Source organism: Neolamprologus multifasciatus, chromosome 2 (assembly GCF_963576455.1).
Source record: "Neolamprologus multifasciatus chromosome 2, fNeoMul1.2, whole genome shotgun sequence".
Lineage (NCBI taxonomy): Eukaryota > Metazoa > Chordata > Actinopteri > Cichliformes > Cichlidae > Neolamprologus > Neolamprologus multifasciatus.
In genome coordinates, this window is record NC_140440.1 from 29,743,661 (window position 1) to 29,759,370 (window position 15,710).

General features: G+C 41.3%; 2 protein-coding genes across 3 annotated transcripts; one reads left to right on the forward strand and one right to left on the reverse strand.

Moving 5' to 3' along the window:
• Positions 1 to 11: 11 nt before the first annotated feature.
• On the reverse strand, positions 12 to 8,336 carry tbc1d10c (TBC1 domain family, member 10C). Of its 2 annotated transcripts, XM_085172826.1 has the most exons (10): positions 7,985 to 8,336; positions 7,569 to 7,686; positions 6,203 to 6,302; positions 5,963 to 6,070; positions 5,154 to 5,260; positions 4,771 to 4,885; positions 4,457 to 4,522; positions 4,070 to 4,259; positions 3,713 to 3,870; positions 12 to 3,133 (listed from the first exon to the last, which is right to left on the reverse strand). In XM_085172826.1, exons 1-10 carry the CDS (start codon positions 8,109 to 8,111, stop codon positions 158 to 160), a joined length of 4,065 nt encoding a protein of 1,354 aa, XP_085028952.1. In that variant the 5' UTR covers positions 8,112 to 8,336; the 3' UTR covers positions 12 to 157. The 2 variants fall into 2 exon arrangements, with proteins under 2 accessions (XP_085028952.1, XP_085028943.1); XM_085172817.1 differs by lacking the exon at positions 7,985 to 8,336 and having other exon boundaries at positions 7,569 to 7,971.
• A 96-nt stretch (positions 8,337 to 8,432) lies between these two features.
• Positions 8,433 to 15,270, forward strand: ndufs8b (NADH:ubiquinone oxidoreductase core subunit S8b). The gene is made up of 7 exons (XM_085173039.1): positions 8,433 to 8,537; positions 11,154 to 11,216; positions 11,294 to 11,359; positions 11,476 to 11,565; positions 12,214 to 12,386; positions 14,524 to 14,652; positions 14,832 to 15,270. The coding sequence occupies exons 2-7, from the start codon at positions 11,168 to 11,170 to the stop codon at positions 14,961 to 14,963; spliced, it is 639 nt and encodes a 212-aa protein (XP_085029165.1). The 5' UTR covers positions 8,433 to 8,537; positions 11,154 to 11,167; the 3' UTR covers positions 14,964 to 15,270.
• Positions 15,271 to 15,710: the final 440 nt, after the last annotated feature.

A 15,710-nucleotide genomic window follows, 5' to 3' on the forward strand; every position in this document is an offset into this window, starting at 1 on the left:
AAGCAAACTTATTTTTCAATGTATGTAAACATCATTTATTATTTATTTACATGTCGAAATGTTCAAGTATGAGAAATATTTAGGATGAGAGAATTCCACATATCCACCAATGTGGAGCTCAAAGAGAGAAAGGCAGTGATGCAGAATCTGAGTAATGTCAAAAATAAGCCTCGGCATAACCAGCAGAATGTCTGTGAATTGTCTGTGAGTCAGTCTTTGCAGGATGAGCAGCGGCGTCACTACTTTTCTCTTTTTGCACTTGAAAACTTTTCCCTCTCGTCTGTGGCTTCCTCCTCTCCTTTCCCTTCCCTTTCTCCAGCTCCTTCTCTTTCTTCTTTTTCAACCTCTCCTCTTCCTTCTCCTTTCTTGCTTGTTCCCTCCGCCGCCGCCTCCTCTCCTTGGAGTTCAGTTTGTCCTCCGCCTCTTCCTCAGCTGCATTCCCAGTCCCTGGCATATTACTGAAGTCTTGAATCAAGATTTTCGGCACTTGCATTTTGGGTGCCTTCTTAGCCTTGTTGTCTTTGTGCTGCTCACCTCTCAGTCTGCGGAAGAGACCAAAACGTTTAGGGGTGTCGGGCTGTGGCTGCTGCTGTGTGGGGGCTTCCTCTGTTGTTGCTGCTGCTGCTGCTGCTGCAGGCGGCAACAGATCAAGAGCAGCTTGTTTTGAGGTCACAGCTTTAGGATTGCACTGTGACTCTGTGAGTTTGGCTTCTGGTTGATTTTCTGAAGTTTTCTGGGGGGTGGTGAAGAGATCCTCGGAAAGCCTGCGGGCTAGCCTGGAGCTACGTGAGGTGGATGACTTGCGAACGCAGAAATCAGCAGATGATCGACTGCTGCGACGCTCAGGGGTTTGTACCGGGGGCTCTTTTGTAGATTGAGAACATTGGACTTGGGGAACATTTGTTGGCTCAGAAGAAATGAAGACATCGTCCTCTCCTCCTGGAGTTTGTTTAACCTTTTCAGTAATTTCTTCCTCCACTTGTTGAACCTTTTGATTTGAGTCTTCAGGATCCACAGTAACCTGGCTTGTTGTCTCTTCAGGTGCTTGTGTCTCAGGGGTACTAATTTGTACTGAACTCTCCTCATCAGGCTCACTGGTGTGGTTGAGCTGATCAGCTGGTGCTGAAGACTCTTCCGTTTCCATGGGTGTTGCAGAGTCTGCAGGCTTCTCATAAGTCTGAGTTTCTGTTGGTGTTTCCTCTGTGATTTTTTGAGTACAGATGCATGAATCACTTTCAACCTGTGCCTCCGAGTGTACATTCAAAATAATTTCTTCTGTTGCCTTATTTGACGCCTCCACTGTGTCTTTTCCTACTGTTATCTCAGCTTTAGTCTCTGTATCATATACTGCACCAGTGCTTTCTTTTTGTTGAGTGCAATCAGATGAAGACAGCATTGATATTTCTTCTTCTAGCTCCATTTCTGTCTTTGAATCTACTCGTTGTTCTGAATCTACTTCTGTAATTTCTACCTTTATATCGCACTGTGTGGCTGAATTTTCCTGATTATGTGTCAGAACCTCATTTTCTGTGTCTCTTTGGGTGTGGGACTCTGCTTCCTTTTCTGTTTGTACTAATGACTCAGTACTGTGGTATTTTACTTCAAGTGCACCTTTTTCTGTCTCCTCGATCAGCTCTTCCTTTTCCTGTCGTGTTTCTGCCTCTGCTGCACTATTCTGATCATCAACAGTTAAAGCTTCAACACCTCTGTCTGTGTCCACACTTGTCTCACTTTTAGACTCCGTAACGTCTGTGTTCATCTCCACCTGTTGCACACTTTCAGTGTCAGCACTCTCTTCTGATTTTACGTCAGCTTGTATCCTCTGCTCCTCGCCTGCGTTTACACCTATTTGCATCTCGTCCTCTGTGTTTGTATCTGCTTCGGCTATTCTCGGTGTCTCACTGTGGTTTTCCTCCACAGCAACCACGTGTTTCTCTGCCTCTTCATTTGTGTCTTTGAGCTCTACTTCCTGGTCTTTGCTTATATGACTTTGTTCTTCTAGCACTTGTGATTCACTCTCTGCATCCAGCTTTTCTTCTTTTTCACAGTGAGGTGCATAATCAGGGGAATGAATAATATTTTCAACAGTCTGATTTGGCCTATCTTTGGACCCTATCTTTTCTTCTTGTTCTGAAAGCATTTTGCTTTCATTTATCTCAGTCAGCTTGGTTTCATCCATATCACTGAGTTTGCGTTCCCCTGTCTCCCTGACATCAATTGTCTCTGTCTCCCTGACATCACTTGTCTCTGTCTCCCTGACATCACTTGTCACTGTCTCCCTGACAACACTTGTCTCTGTCTCCCCGACAACACTTGTCTCTGTCACCCTGACATCACTTGTTTCTGTTTTGCTGACATCACTTGTCTCAGTCTTCCTGACATCACTTGTCTCCGTCTCCCCGACAACACTTGTCTCTGTCTCCCCGACAACACTTGTCTCTGTCTCCCCGACAACACTTGTCTCTGTCACCCTGACATCACTTGTCTCTGTGACAACACTCATCTCCGTCTCCCTGACAACACTTTTCTCCATCTCTCTAACATCACCTGTTTCTGTCTCTTTGACACTGCTTTCCTCAATTTCAGCAACTCCTTTTTCCGTGTTTTCAGTCTGTTCCTTTCCTGCTGCTGTTTCTTCTGTTTGGATATTTTTGGTTTCTTGAATCTTGTCAGGTGTCTGTGAAATTTCCTTCTGTTCAGTTTGTCCCTCTTTTTGTCCCTCTGAAACTACATCCTCCTCCTCTTTGACTCCTTGTACCTTCTTAAAGTCAAACTCATTCCAGCTTTTCCAGTCCTCCCTTCCTCCCATTGAAAGATGCCTCACTACTTTGTTACTGCCTTCAGAGTCAACTGTGTTCCCTTTTCCCGCTTTCCTCCACTTCTTGTGAAGGAGGGAAGGAGACAGTGAGAGAGAGGAGGCTGAGCGAGTTAGTGGGACAGAGAGGTTCCCTTTCTCTCTCTCTTTCCTCTCCTTCTCAATTTCATGCTGCCGAGCTCTAGCCCACGCCTTCCGGTATCCATGGCAGCGACCTCTGGGGTCAAACGTGGACGATGGTTTTTCTTTCCTCCACTTTTCCAGCTCCTTCTCCGTCTGCTTTTCCAAATCTTTACCCGACAGTGGCACAGAGCACACCTGAAACAAGAAGGGAAACTCTGCAGATAGTTTGCACCCCAACAACACAGTGTGTCCCGCCACAATACAAAACCTGTTAAAGATTCCTGAGGAACACCACAAAGAGCCTTGAACAGTTACCCCTAACCTCCAAATTCCTTGATCATAATCCAATTGAGCAATTTTGACACACTAATTCCAAGCACCACAGGACACCTCCAGAGCTCCCACGTTCATGCCACAGTGGATCAGACATGTTTGTGGCTGAGCTGTTTTAGTAACTTACCAAGATTTATATCTACGTTATTTGATAGAATAGTGCCATTTTGTAAAAAAATTAATAAATAAAACAAAGTTATTGATAGAAACATGTTTTAAATTTACTCTTCAGGGTTTTATTTGCCTCATCTCTTCGGTTTGCACCCATCTTTTTGAAAGGTTTTTGCTTTTGAGGTATATCTTTTTACACTATTTGTGGCCATGATTAGTTTAATTTACTTGCTCTGTTGCTTTACAAATGAAAGCTGTTATCTTGAGGTAATTGGTAGAGAACAAGATGCTTCTCTATAAGCCTATCAGGTTTAAAAATCGAAATCTTACCTCTGCTATGAATTCGTCGTCTTCATCGTGGACCTCCTCCTTAACACCCCTCAACTTCTCCAGAGTCTCCATTTGGCCCTGACACTGCTTCCTCTGCTCAGCTCGACCCAACACCCGGCGCACCAGCACCGCTGCGACCTGTAGCAGCACCCGGACCCCTACGAGGAAAGATGAGGGCGAAAGAGGAAGACCTGGTGAAAATGCTACATATCAGGTAGATGATGGCAGTGACCAAAAATGTAAGAATTGTGCAGATATTTAAACACTTCTATATATAGTGGACAAAGCCATCGCTTTTAATAAGCTGCTATTCCTGCCAGTCCTAAGGGGGTTGTGTTAGCCTGAGGTCAGCTCTACCATAGCAGAAGAAGAGGTCCCAGACTCTGAGAAGCGTGTTGAATGGAAGGTGTCGTGTGAAGAGACACATCAGCCAGTCGGTAGCAAACATGAGGGGCTCCACTCCGTGGTTCTGCAGATGTTTGTGTGCAGCTGGACACGTCTTTTTCAAAACCCAGGTCAGCATGGCCGCATCGAACAGTACTCCCTCCTACACAGCACACCACAGTAGGCTCAGACAGCTGCCCAGCTTTCAGGGTCAACACACGATTCATCTTTGTGTTTGGGTTATATTTATAGCATAAGTTATCAAGAATCAGCCTTGAAATCAACATCTCGCCTACGTGTTGATTATATGTATTATAAAAGGTAAAAAATGTAAAAAACAAAAGATGTGCATGTCCTCACCAGCAGAGGGCTGTAATATCCGGGCAGGTATTGCTCACTGATCTGAACCAGACACCAGAAGGCCTCCTGCCAGGTTACATAAGGTGAACATTAGGTCAATAACTGCTCCGTATTATAGAAAATTAGCACTGTATTCTCAGGATTGCATTAGTACTGTTATACCTCTGAAATAAAAAGCTTAACAGGTCGATGAAACAAACAAGGTGGAGTCGGTGTCTTAAACGAAGGTTGTTGTTTCTCCACTGAAATCTAATTATTTTAATGTCTTTGCAGCTGATTTATCAGACCGAAGCTAAACTGTTAATGGCCTTTACCTGAGCAGGCATGTTCATCAGCAGCACTGCAGCCACCGGCCCCTGAGCCTGACAGTAACCCTCATCTGGCTGATACTGGGTGTAAGCTTTCAACACCCGGAACAAACCACGCTGCCTGCAGACACACACACACACACCACAATAATCTCTCACACAGCCAGAGGTTTCAGTCACCTTTGACAAGAGTTATACATTTAATAACGAAAAGAAAAGAAAGAAAAAGAAAGACAAGTGACGAGACTGTTTGCTGATCTGCCTTTAACTGTGAAAGCTAAACCAGGGAAACTATGAAAAGATTGGAAAGCCACGCTGAACACTAAATAAACTGTATGGTTATTCTGCAGCTCTCAGCTTCAGAAACAAATACCAGAAACCTCGCCTACCCGTGTCCATCTTTGGACTGGAACATCTCGTGGAAAGGGAACTGCCGGTCCAGATCTCTCTCGATCACATCCACCCAGCTCTGCAGAGCCGGCTGCTCATCCAGAGTCTGATGCAGAGACAAAAAACATAAAACGCATACCAAACAATAGACTTTTGAGTCTTTAAAATTTTAAGTTAGTTAGTCTGTTTCTCAATATTATAAATAATTTAACTTTTACTCAATAAAATATAAGAAAACAGTGATCACAACATCCCACAACTTAGAACAGAATATATAGATGATCAGGCATAGACTGTATATAAACAATGGACAATATCGCCTCCAGGTCTAACAGAAAGCAATGTAGAAATGCCTTAAACCTGCATTTTGTTTAATTGCCAGAAGGGGAAGACTCCTGGTGGAAAAAAAAAAAGGTCAGATTGTGTAAAAAAAATTAGAAAATGACCCTCTTGGTCATATTAAATTATTTCCTGATAGGTTTACGGCCTTAGTCGCTAATCTGAAGTGGTATTTAATGCAAAATACAATTATAGTCCCATTTATAGTTAAACGAATTACAAAGACGGCATGATTTAGGGAATGTGATGTTGTGATGTTGCTGCTTCATGAGTATGTAGTTTCCCAAATTTCTCACTTAGATCCATGAATCACTCGTGAACAACATGTCGCCGGTCAAATAGTAAACCAGCACTTCAAAATCCAACGAGAGACAACATGGTGGTTATGTCGATCTTTTACATAAAGTCTTTGCAGCTGGACTCTTGCACTTTCTTAAACCATCCCAGTGAGAGTGTTTGTTTCTCTTGCCTTGTAGAGGTTTTCATGCTGTTTCATCCTGTTGGCAGCTCCGCACAGCAGAGGCCAGCACTTGGCTCTGAGCGAGGCAGGGATTCCTTTCTGACACTGCACTTTGACCTGATGAGAGACCCGGAAAACAAACGGTTACTGTGCTTTTTCCTGATGTGTCACAATGTCTGTCATGTAAAAGGCCCATCGCCCATCATTTGGTGCCAGGGTTTATTTTCGGGCATCTTCGACGGGACGCACCTTACTGCTCTTCTTTGACAAGATGCGATCCCATTGGTCAATGATCTTTATCCACTTGGCCTCCCTCTGCCTGACCAGTTCAGGTGGCGGGCCCAAACTCCTGACACAGCACAGCACATGAATCACCAGGTAAGTATTTTGACACGTTTCACCTGTTTGCTGAACAATATAAATTCTGGAGACCTTTGTAGTGCTGTGTCGCTGCACACTGTTTAGTGTGTTGTCATTACAGACACACAGTGCTCCGAAAACAAGACAGGAAACAGGAAAACCACACGTTAGCAGTGTGAAGTCTCTATGGCAACAGGTCAGGATGTTATCAATGAAGAAAGTAAAGATGACAGGTAGCAGTTTGTTCAGTTAGTTTTAATGCTTAGTTTACACCGCCTCGTGTGCAATCCCCTGCCAGGACTATTATCAAACGCACAGTCAGCTGATTCTGAAAGTAAAATTGCACTTTATTTTTCAAGTACACACATCCACTTTCAGTTCAGTCGTTATGTTTTTTGCAATATTTTTTTTTGTGGATTATATGTAAAGAATATCAAGTGTAAACAATCTGTTTGTGCAGTTTCCGTCCTGAAGAAGGCCCACTGTGGTTGAAACTACTTGGCTTTTTCACTGATACGCTCAGCTAAATCATTCTAAAGCATCTCCTCCCCCTTTGCTCTGCTTATGAAACTGCCGTAAAGCCACGTTATTTGCAGGGGTCATCCTGATTTCTTTGTTTCTTGACGTGTTTCCAACTGACCTGCATTCTTACACATTCTCCACTACACCAGTATAGCCTGAATGTTCCTTTCTTTCACTCTGTGTGACTTTTTCTCTCAATCTTAACATCTCTGCTCTAACAATTTGTCTTTTAACTGTTTATTAATGGCATTTAGTCCACCTGTGTGTGTGTGTGTGGGGGGGGGGGGGGGTTGCAAATGCTCCTCTGTCTCTTAAAATCGGCAGATTTAAACACTGCTTCAACACTTCCTGGTCTTGTCATGGAGGAAAATTACTTTGTGTGCTGCTTCAGGGGGTGTTGTGTGCCCACATTAGAAACTCTTAGCTCATCTGGAACCTTTGCCTTTGCTCATATAAAGACAAAGCAACAACCATTAAATTATCTGATAATATTTAGTTTCAAATTATATCTTCTGACAGCAGGTGCAAACCATACTATTACCAAAGTCTCTGGGCTTTCTGATCTGATCTGTGTGATCTCGACAAGTTCGCCCTGCACGTCTTTTAGTACTTTAAAATAAAATAAAAAATCTCTTTAATAGGAGAATGAAAACTTAGAGATCATATCCCTGGCTTTGAACAAATCACCAACAGCACAGTAAGAGTACACAAGGCGCAAGGTGGATGTGCTCACCCAGCTGTGGACCCATTGGTTAAGATGAAGCCAAAGCGGTCTGTCTCCGGTTCAGATCCAGAGCTGTCCTCTTCACTGAGGTTCTTCTGGGCTGGACTCGAAGAATTCAACATCTTAGCTAAAGAAAAGAGGATGGGTTCGTCATCCAGTATGCAACCGATGAGGATGTGTGCGTCAGAGATGTTTAAAATCTCAAACATCCAAGATGGTAAACAGCTTAACCCCACTCTGCAAACGTCTCTGTGCACGTTTTCACCCTCTCTCTCTCTCATTTGACTCGGGATCTATGAAATCTGCATTTTCCAAGTTGAGAATAAGAGTAAAGAAGTGTACCAAGCCCCCCAGCCCCCGATTTTAAGTCATAAACATAACCACAGCTGTTAAAGCTTTTAAAATATACATTTAAATGTGACTACCTTTTACATTTCCGCCCTGTTTGATTAGTTGGCCGCTGAAGAGGTGAAGTGATCCTCCAGTGATGGAAGAGGAAGACAAACTTCCTCTCTCTCTCTCTCTCTCTTGCTTTTTCTCATATGCTCTCATTTGTTCACCACGCCTTCATTTCTCACCGTCACAAATGCAGTTTTCACATAAACTTCCGCGTCACAAACAATGACGATAAAATTATGGAGTGGTTTATTTTTTTGACTGTCATGAAACTGCCGTTAAACTGCTTATATGTGATTCATCAGTCATCACATATAAGTGATAAATGTGCAATTGGGGCTTTTCTGTCATTTATAGGACTTCCTAATTGCGGGGGAAAACAAGAACGCCTATGCTTACTTTAGGAAGACGGGTAAATTAAATAACTTGTTACTTTCAACGACAGGTAAAATAATGTGGCGATTTCCTAGGTGACAGTGAATACAACATCAACGTGGAGGCCTTGAATGCAGCATTAATAGCATTGCACAGTTTAGGGACTATTGCCTCCTTAGTGTTGATCATCATAAACTTGTGCCAGTGGTAAGTCTAAAAGAGATTTGCATTAATAATGACGCAAATTAGCTAGCATTGAGAATAGGCTATGTTCATCCTTTTGTCATGTTAGCTCCATTATACTAAATAACCGTAAATTAACTGGCTAACATGGTTGCAAAGTTGCTGACCGATGAGTTTACCTTTATGAGGAATGCTTAGCGCATTAAAACATTTTTCATCTGAACGGAAATATATAAAAACTAAAATAAAACTTAATTAAAGAAATTAGCTTGGCAGCATTAGTGTACCAGAGCCTAATTTCGCTAACTGTTATACTATTTGAAAGGAGGCGTTCAGGTGAATCGTGTAGACTGTAGGTTGGAACCAGCGACTGGGTTAAAGACATTATCCTGTCATTGGTCAGGACAGCTGGTCCTTCATGTGTCCGAAAAACACAGGTAGTTCAGATTAAACCTCTGCGGTGGATTGTTTTTTGATCGTATAAGTATTTTTATACTAGCACCAATACAGTAAAGGCATCGACTGATTTCTCTCTGGTTTTACATGTTAAGAAATACTAAGGTCTTTATGTAATGTCCCTGCTTATAGGTTTTTCAGCTGTTCGACTTTCCTGTGTATTTTACGATTTTACACGGCGAATACTGGTCAATAATCGAGGGATAATCTGAGAGTGCATTTCTTCCGATTCAGACAGCGTCCCGTGAACGTAGCAAATCGCTAACGTAATAGTTGGGATTTGGGCGCCAGATTACAGGATGACTGGGATCAGCTGGCAGTCTGTCTCCCTTTTTTCACTCCTCTCTTGTTGTACAGAAGCTTTTCTGGGTTAATACGATTTATAAAAACATTTGCTGCAATATTGGCTCCACTGAGCGAACCCTTTACAGTCAGGTGAAAAGGGAGTGTTTTACGGGACTTTGCAGTAACCTGAAAATTATGTTCCTGGTGCAAGAAAATGAGAAAAAGAGCGCCCAATTTAAAAAAAAAAAAAAAAAAAGACCTACCAGCTTCAAGAAAGGGAATCAGCAGATGCAAGTAAAGCCTGATGAAGCTCTGGAAAAAAAAAAGAAATCCTCCAAGAGAAGAAACAACTGGGCATAAAACAGAGAGAGATACAATGCAAACTCCAAGACATGGAGATAAAATACAGAGTGCTAAAAGCAAGGCGTGATAAGAGACTGTACACAAATGTAGAGTTTCTTCAAGAGAAAAGGTTAAAAGGGATAAAACAGAAAGAAATGGATTGCAAGCTTCAGAACATTGAGAAACACAACAAAACAAGTAATGCTTGATGAAGTTCTGGAAAAAAATAAGTGTAAAAACAAGGGTAAAAAATATAGGTATAAAATAAGTATAAAAACAACAATAGCTGCATGTGTGCTTGTGTGTGTGCATAATGTGCATACTTTACTTGTTGAATCCAAATCCCAGAAGGAATTAAATAAAACAAGAAGACAAACAAACAAACAAATATTTCTCTGGCTTCCAAGGTCAGGAATCAGGATGAGGAAGAAATTAGGTCAGATCACTTCAGGTTTTCCCAATGCTGACATAATGTTTCTGCTATTTGAAAAATGTATGGCGATATTTCCCGAAGTACATTTGGCATAAATGACATAAATCTCCCCTTTGATCATTGATCAGTAAATCTCACTCACGCAATAACTATGTAATTACACTTAGTATGCGACAGTACATAAATGCAAGCACCAGACACAAAATGAACAAGAGGCTTTCATATATCTAAATCCAGATTTTAGTCCCAGTTTTTGTTGACCATAATGAAAATGTATACTCTTTAGCATATATTAACTCCTGGTCATAAAATAAAATATACAAAAGAAAAAACTCTGATTTTAGATCACATTTCAGATCACCACAGTAGGATATCCACAATGTAGGATTCAGGCATTTGTTTTAGTTCAACATCACAATCATTCTATGAGTAGTTTACAGAGCCAGTAGTTAGCAGCAGTAACTTCAGCTGCTTCAATTCATTGGCATTAGCAAGCATTCCTTTATGCACAGCATTTCAGTCAGGTTGAGGTCTGGACTTCCATGCTGTAGATTTGCTGCTGTGCTTGGGGTCATTATCCTGTTGCATGGCCTAATTTAGGAGAAGCTTTAGGTGTCGGACAGATGGCCTCACATTTCACTCTACAAAACTCTGGCATACGGAGGAGTTTGTCACCTGCAAGGTGCCTATCCCTCGTGGCTGCAAAACAAGCTCAAATCAGAAACCTTGCACCATCATGATTGAACAGTTGGTTTGAAGTGTTTGTGCTGTGTTTGAGTTTTGCTGAAGGTAGTTCTGTGCAATATGGCCAAACCTCCACTTTGGTCTCATCTGTTAAAAAGACTGTGCTCCAGAAGTCTTCTTCAAGGGCAGCTTTACCAACTTCAACCATGTCGTCGTGTTCTTTTTAGAGAATAAGCTTCCTCCTAGCGGCCACTACAAACAAGCCACAGTTGTTCAGTCTTTTTCTAATTATACTGTCATGAACTTTAACATTTAACATGCTATCTGAGGCCTGTAGAGGCTCAGATGCAGCTCTTGGGTATTGTGCAGTTGCGAATTTCTTTTTTCACGTTTACTCTGAGAATCTTCATTCTTCTAATTAGTCTTTACTCTTTTAAAAGCTTTCTCTGCTCAGATGTCTGCAGCACTGAGTCTACGTCTTCTCCACTGCTACTCCAAACAAGGTACTAATGCAGGTGTCATTAACACAGTAATATTTAAGTGCACAAAATGTTCAGATCACACGTGTATATCTCTCCAGGTACATTTGGATATGGCTGCGGTGCAATTCGCCCGCTGAGTCTCAGTGTGCAGAGAGACGGCTACAGTGAGTACACACACCAAGAGCTGTACATATATATGAATCTTCAGTGCAGTGACCACATCAGCATGCCAAATTTGTATTTACTCTTCTACTCCTCTCTCCTTTTATTCTTCTGTCAGAGTATGTAAATGCTCAGGAGCTGCCAACAGACATGAGATCCATCACTGACCGGGCTGCCACAACCCTGCTTTGGACCGAGCTCTTTAGAGGTCCTGTTGATTGTCTTTTCTGTGCTGATAGCCTAGATTTGTAGCCTGTAATGCTCCATGTCACAAAGCTCAAATCATCTCAAACTGGTTTCTTGAATTCAACAATGTTCACTAAACCAGCACCTAAATGACCTCCGCAGTCACGAGATGTCAGTTTAACAGCAAATTTGGGATGTGATCCATCAGGAGATTCACAATGTGAATGTGCAGCTGACAAGCCTGCAGCAACTGTGTGATGCTATCATGTCTATATGGACCAAAATCTGAGAGGAAAGGCTCCAGCACCTTGTTGAATCTATGTGCATAGAATTACAGCAATTCTGATGGCAGAAGGGGGTCCAACCCAGTTCTACCAAAGTGTATCTATATAAAGTGTCTGATTTGTTTATCTACTGTTAGTAATCATGGCCAGAAATTAAGTTAATGAGGTCAGTATACATCCATCTTATTCATATGAGTCAAAAACTCAGGCTTCATACGCCTTTAAACAGTACATTCCTCAGTACAGGTGAGTAATTGACCTCTTTTCAACTAACTCAAATCTTGCAAATCAATGTGTGTCAGGGACAGTGGGCCCTTTAAGTTGTTGTTTTTTTTTTATTATTATTATTTATTTATTTATTTATTTTATTCTTTGCCTTCACGCAGGTTTGGCAATGACCATGAGTTATCTGTTCCGTGAACCTGCCACCATCAACTACCCATTTGAGAAGGGTCCTCTGTCGCCCCGCTTTCGTGGGGAGCACGCCCTCCGCCGCTATCCTAACGGAGAGGAGCGCTGCATTGCCTGTAAGCTTTGTGAGGCTGTCTGCCCTGCTCAGGTAAATGCATACACACACAGTCCCTTTTATTATGATAGTTGTGTTTTGGTTTTTTGGTTTTTTTGACATGTTGAGGTTGTCTAGAGGATGTACTGAAGTACAAACAAAGCATTATACTGAACAAGAAAAATGAATGACATCACTTTGACATGGCATAGCTGTTAGCCATGGATCATCAGGTTTGAGGATTTGGAAGTGGCAGTTCTCTGGGCGATGGGACTGATAAAAAGACATTGAATAACCGCTTATTTCAACCACGGTAAGAAAAGAAGAGCATTTCTGAAAACACAACATGTTGAAACCTTGAGGCAGACCAGTCACAGCAGCTGAAGGTTTCCAGCTGAGAGCAGGAAACTGAGGCTAGAGTGGGCACAAGTGCAATAGTGTGGCAGATATTTTTGAACACATTTACCGCTCATTTAAACATCCCCTTCTACCCGAGTATTGTTGACACAAATAACTTCCATAATCACCAAATCTCACCAGAACTGCCTTGTGCTCTCATGTGGTTTTTATGTGCTTCTAAGCTTCTAAGCACCTTGTTGCATCTGCAGTACTATGAAAAAGCCTTCCGTCAGCCCTCATTGATTTCTATTTTGCTTCAGACCAGCAGGATTTTCTTGTAATTTATTAAAGAGCTCTTCAGCAATGGCTTTCTTAAGGTCTTTTAAAGTGTTTCTGTGTACATTGGCTGCTTTTTCCCTTATTTTCAATGCACTCTAGTCCTGTACCTAACCACTTTCAGAGGAATGCTTTTTTTCTTAAGCCACTTAGCACTCATGAATGAATCATTCAAGACTAAAAAACACACCTAAGGATGAACCGTTGCTGTGCCTACAGCTTACACATAACAAACAATTTAGCAAAGAACCCATTTTAAATTGTGTCTTTAGACACTTTTTATATCCGGGAAAGATCTGAGACAGGACCTAAGAAATGCATCTTGCTCTACACTCTATCCATCTACTGTTCACCAAAACCTGACCAAAAATGGGCTCAGTGGTAGGGTGTCTGTCAAGAAACATTCTTGAAACCAGATTATTGTTTTGAAGCTACCAGTGGATCGTGAATTGCATTCAGGATGTTTTGGTTCTATGAATACATGTATATCTCAAAAGAAAGAACAAAAACTTAAAGTTTAAACTATTGCTTTATGGGAAAACATAGACTGCTGGAACATTTCATTATTAGCAGGGATAATATTAAGGAATGCAAACAAAGAAAAGTGGCTGAGGTATACCAAGTTAATCGGGAACTGGGACTGAAAATCAGGGGCAAAAGGTTTGATGGAGCGATGGCTTCATATTTAGTCTAAATTGTCATCATGACATGCAGAGGAGGTCGGAAGAGAGCTACAGCAGTGAGTGTCTACACACGGTGAAGGGTCTGTCATGGTTTGGGGCTGCCTTTAAGCCAAAGGTGTTGGAGATCTGGTCAAAATGGATGTAATTATGAACCCAGAAAAGTATAATCAGATTTTGATCTGATTGGCGAAGGCTTCATTTTTCAGCATGGTAATTATCCCAAGGACGCTGCCATTCAGTAGAAGCATACCTAGATAGTGTTCCACTCTGTGCGTTTCTGTCAGTCATGGATCGGCCTCCCCAGAGCCTGAACCTTGACATTATTGAAGCAGCGTGGGATCATCTAGATAGAGAACGGAACAAAAGCCAACCAACATGCAAAGAAAAGCTTAATGGCTCTGAAGACGCCTGAAGAACTATTCCTGACAACTGCTTAAAGAAATGATATGAACACTGCCTAAGAGAGTTCAGGCTGTGCTGAAGAATAAATGTGGTCATACTAAAATTATATAAATTCTCTATCCAATGTGGTGTTGCACATATTTCAATAAATCACTGTACACGTTTTACATTTTCCAGAAGAAAACATGGGTGAGAGTGAGACAGTTCTGAAGGTAAACGGGGGTGTAATGTCTCTTCACTCAGCAGCTGTATTGAAATACCTCAATTTGGGCACTTATGCTAAAACATTATCTAGATTTTGTATTATTTATTTGTTTGTTTGTAGTCAGTTCTCAAAATGTCTGTAAAATGAATGTTGCTGATATTTGAATGCTTCCTACTGTTGTGCCAATAAACATGATGCTTCCCTTTCCTTTCTCTATTGATCTCAGGCTATCACTATTGAAGCTGAGACTCGAGCCGATGGCAGCAGGCGGACCACACGCTATGACATCGACATGACCAAATGCATCTACTGCGGCTTCTGCCAGGAAGCCTGTCCTGTTGATGCCATTGTTGAGGTAAAAACAAGTGTCCTCCAAGTTTGATGAAGCTGAACAAGCAAATGCTAATGTGGGGATCTTTCACTGTCTTTACTCTAGTTCAGTACAGTAAATTTACAACTGAAAAACTCCACTATTCCACCCTCCTTCAAAACAGACAGTTAATGTCTTTAAAAATAATTGAATTCCTTCTTCAGGGTCCGAACTTCGAGTTCTCCACAGAGACCCACGAGGAGCTGCTATACAACAAGGAGAAGCTACTCAACAACGGAGACCGATGGGAGGCTGAGATAGCAGCCAACATACAAGCAGACTATCTGTACAGATAGACTCACTGTGGGAGGGTACCGTATGTCCTCCTGATATGCATTTAAAGAGATTACTGGCAGTTTTACAGTTATGCCAGCGGGTTGCGAGTGGTGAAGCCTCATATACTGAGGAAATTCTATAAAAAACGCACAAATTGTTTGCCTCTTGGTTGTAGTTGTACTTTTTTGACGTTGAGCTGTAGCACGTCAAAGCTTGTAATATAAGAGTATATTATTTGAAATGTTTGTTTTAAAGATATTGACAGACCTGTTGCAAATGTAATTAACCGAATTGAAATTAAAGGGGAAAAACCTCTGAAACTGAGAAGATGTGTTTTGTGTTTTTTTTGTCTTTTATATTATATCCAAAACTTGACTCTTGTTGGACCAAATCCCTTAGTTAAGTGAGTTAATGACTGTGTTTTTAATGGTTTATTAGACTATTGTTATATGGTTGTAGCCTCCAGTGTAACTATTGCTGGTTGCAGTTGTGATGCAAATAAATTACTTTGAAATTTTTAGTCAATAGAAAAAATATATATATAATTAAATATGGTTGTTCAGTGTTCACTGGATTATATGCTTTTGCGAGTTGCTTAATAAATGAAAACTGACCAACTGACTTTCAACTATATCATTCTAGTTTTCGAAATTAAAACGCACTTGTGTTTTTGAAGCCAGCTGTGGTAAACAGATGGTAGTTATAGATATTGATTATTATTTTTGTAGTACAAAAAGAAAGAAAATAACTTTTCATTCACTGACTTT

Coding starts and splice junctions, on each gene's coding strand:
- ndufs8b (XM_085173039.1), top strand. CDS start 11,168: ATGTCTGCAGCACTGAGTCTACGTCTTCTCCACTGCTACTCCAAACAA. Junction 11,360..11,475: donor TGTGCAGAGAGACGGCTACA/GTGAGTACACAC, acceptor TTCTTCTGTCAG/AGTATGTAAATGCTCAGGAG. Junction 12,387..14,523: donor AGGCTGTCTGCCCTGCTCAG/GTAAATGCATAC, acceptor TATTGATCTCAG/GCTATCACTATTGAAGCTGA.
- tbc1d10c (XM_085172817.1), bottom strand. CDS start 7,840: ATGAGAGAGAGAGAGGGTGAAAACGTGCACAGAGACGTTTGCAGAGTG. Junction 5,261..5,962: donor AGCATGAAAACCTCTACAAG/GCAAGAGAAACA, acceptor TCTCTGCATCAG/ACTCTGGATGAGCAGCCGGC. Junction 3,871..4,069: donor GGACCTCTTCTTCTGCTATG/GTAGAGCTGACC, acceptor CTTTCCTCGTAG/GGGTCCGGGTGCTGCTACAG.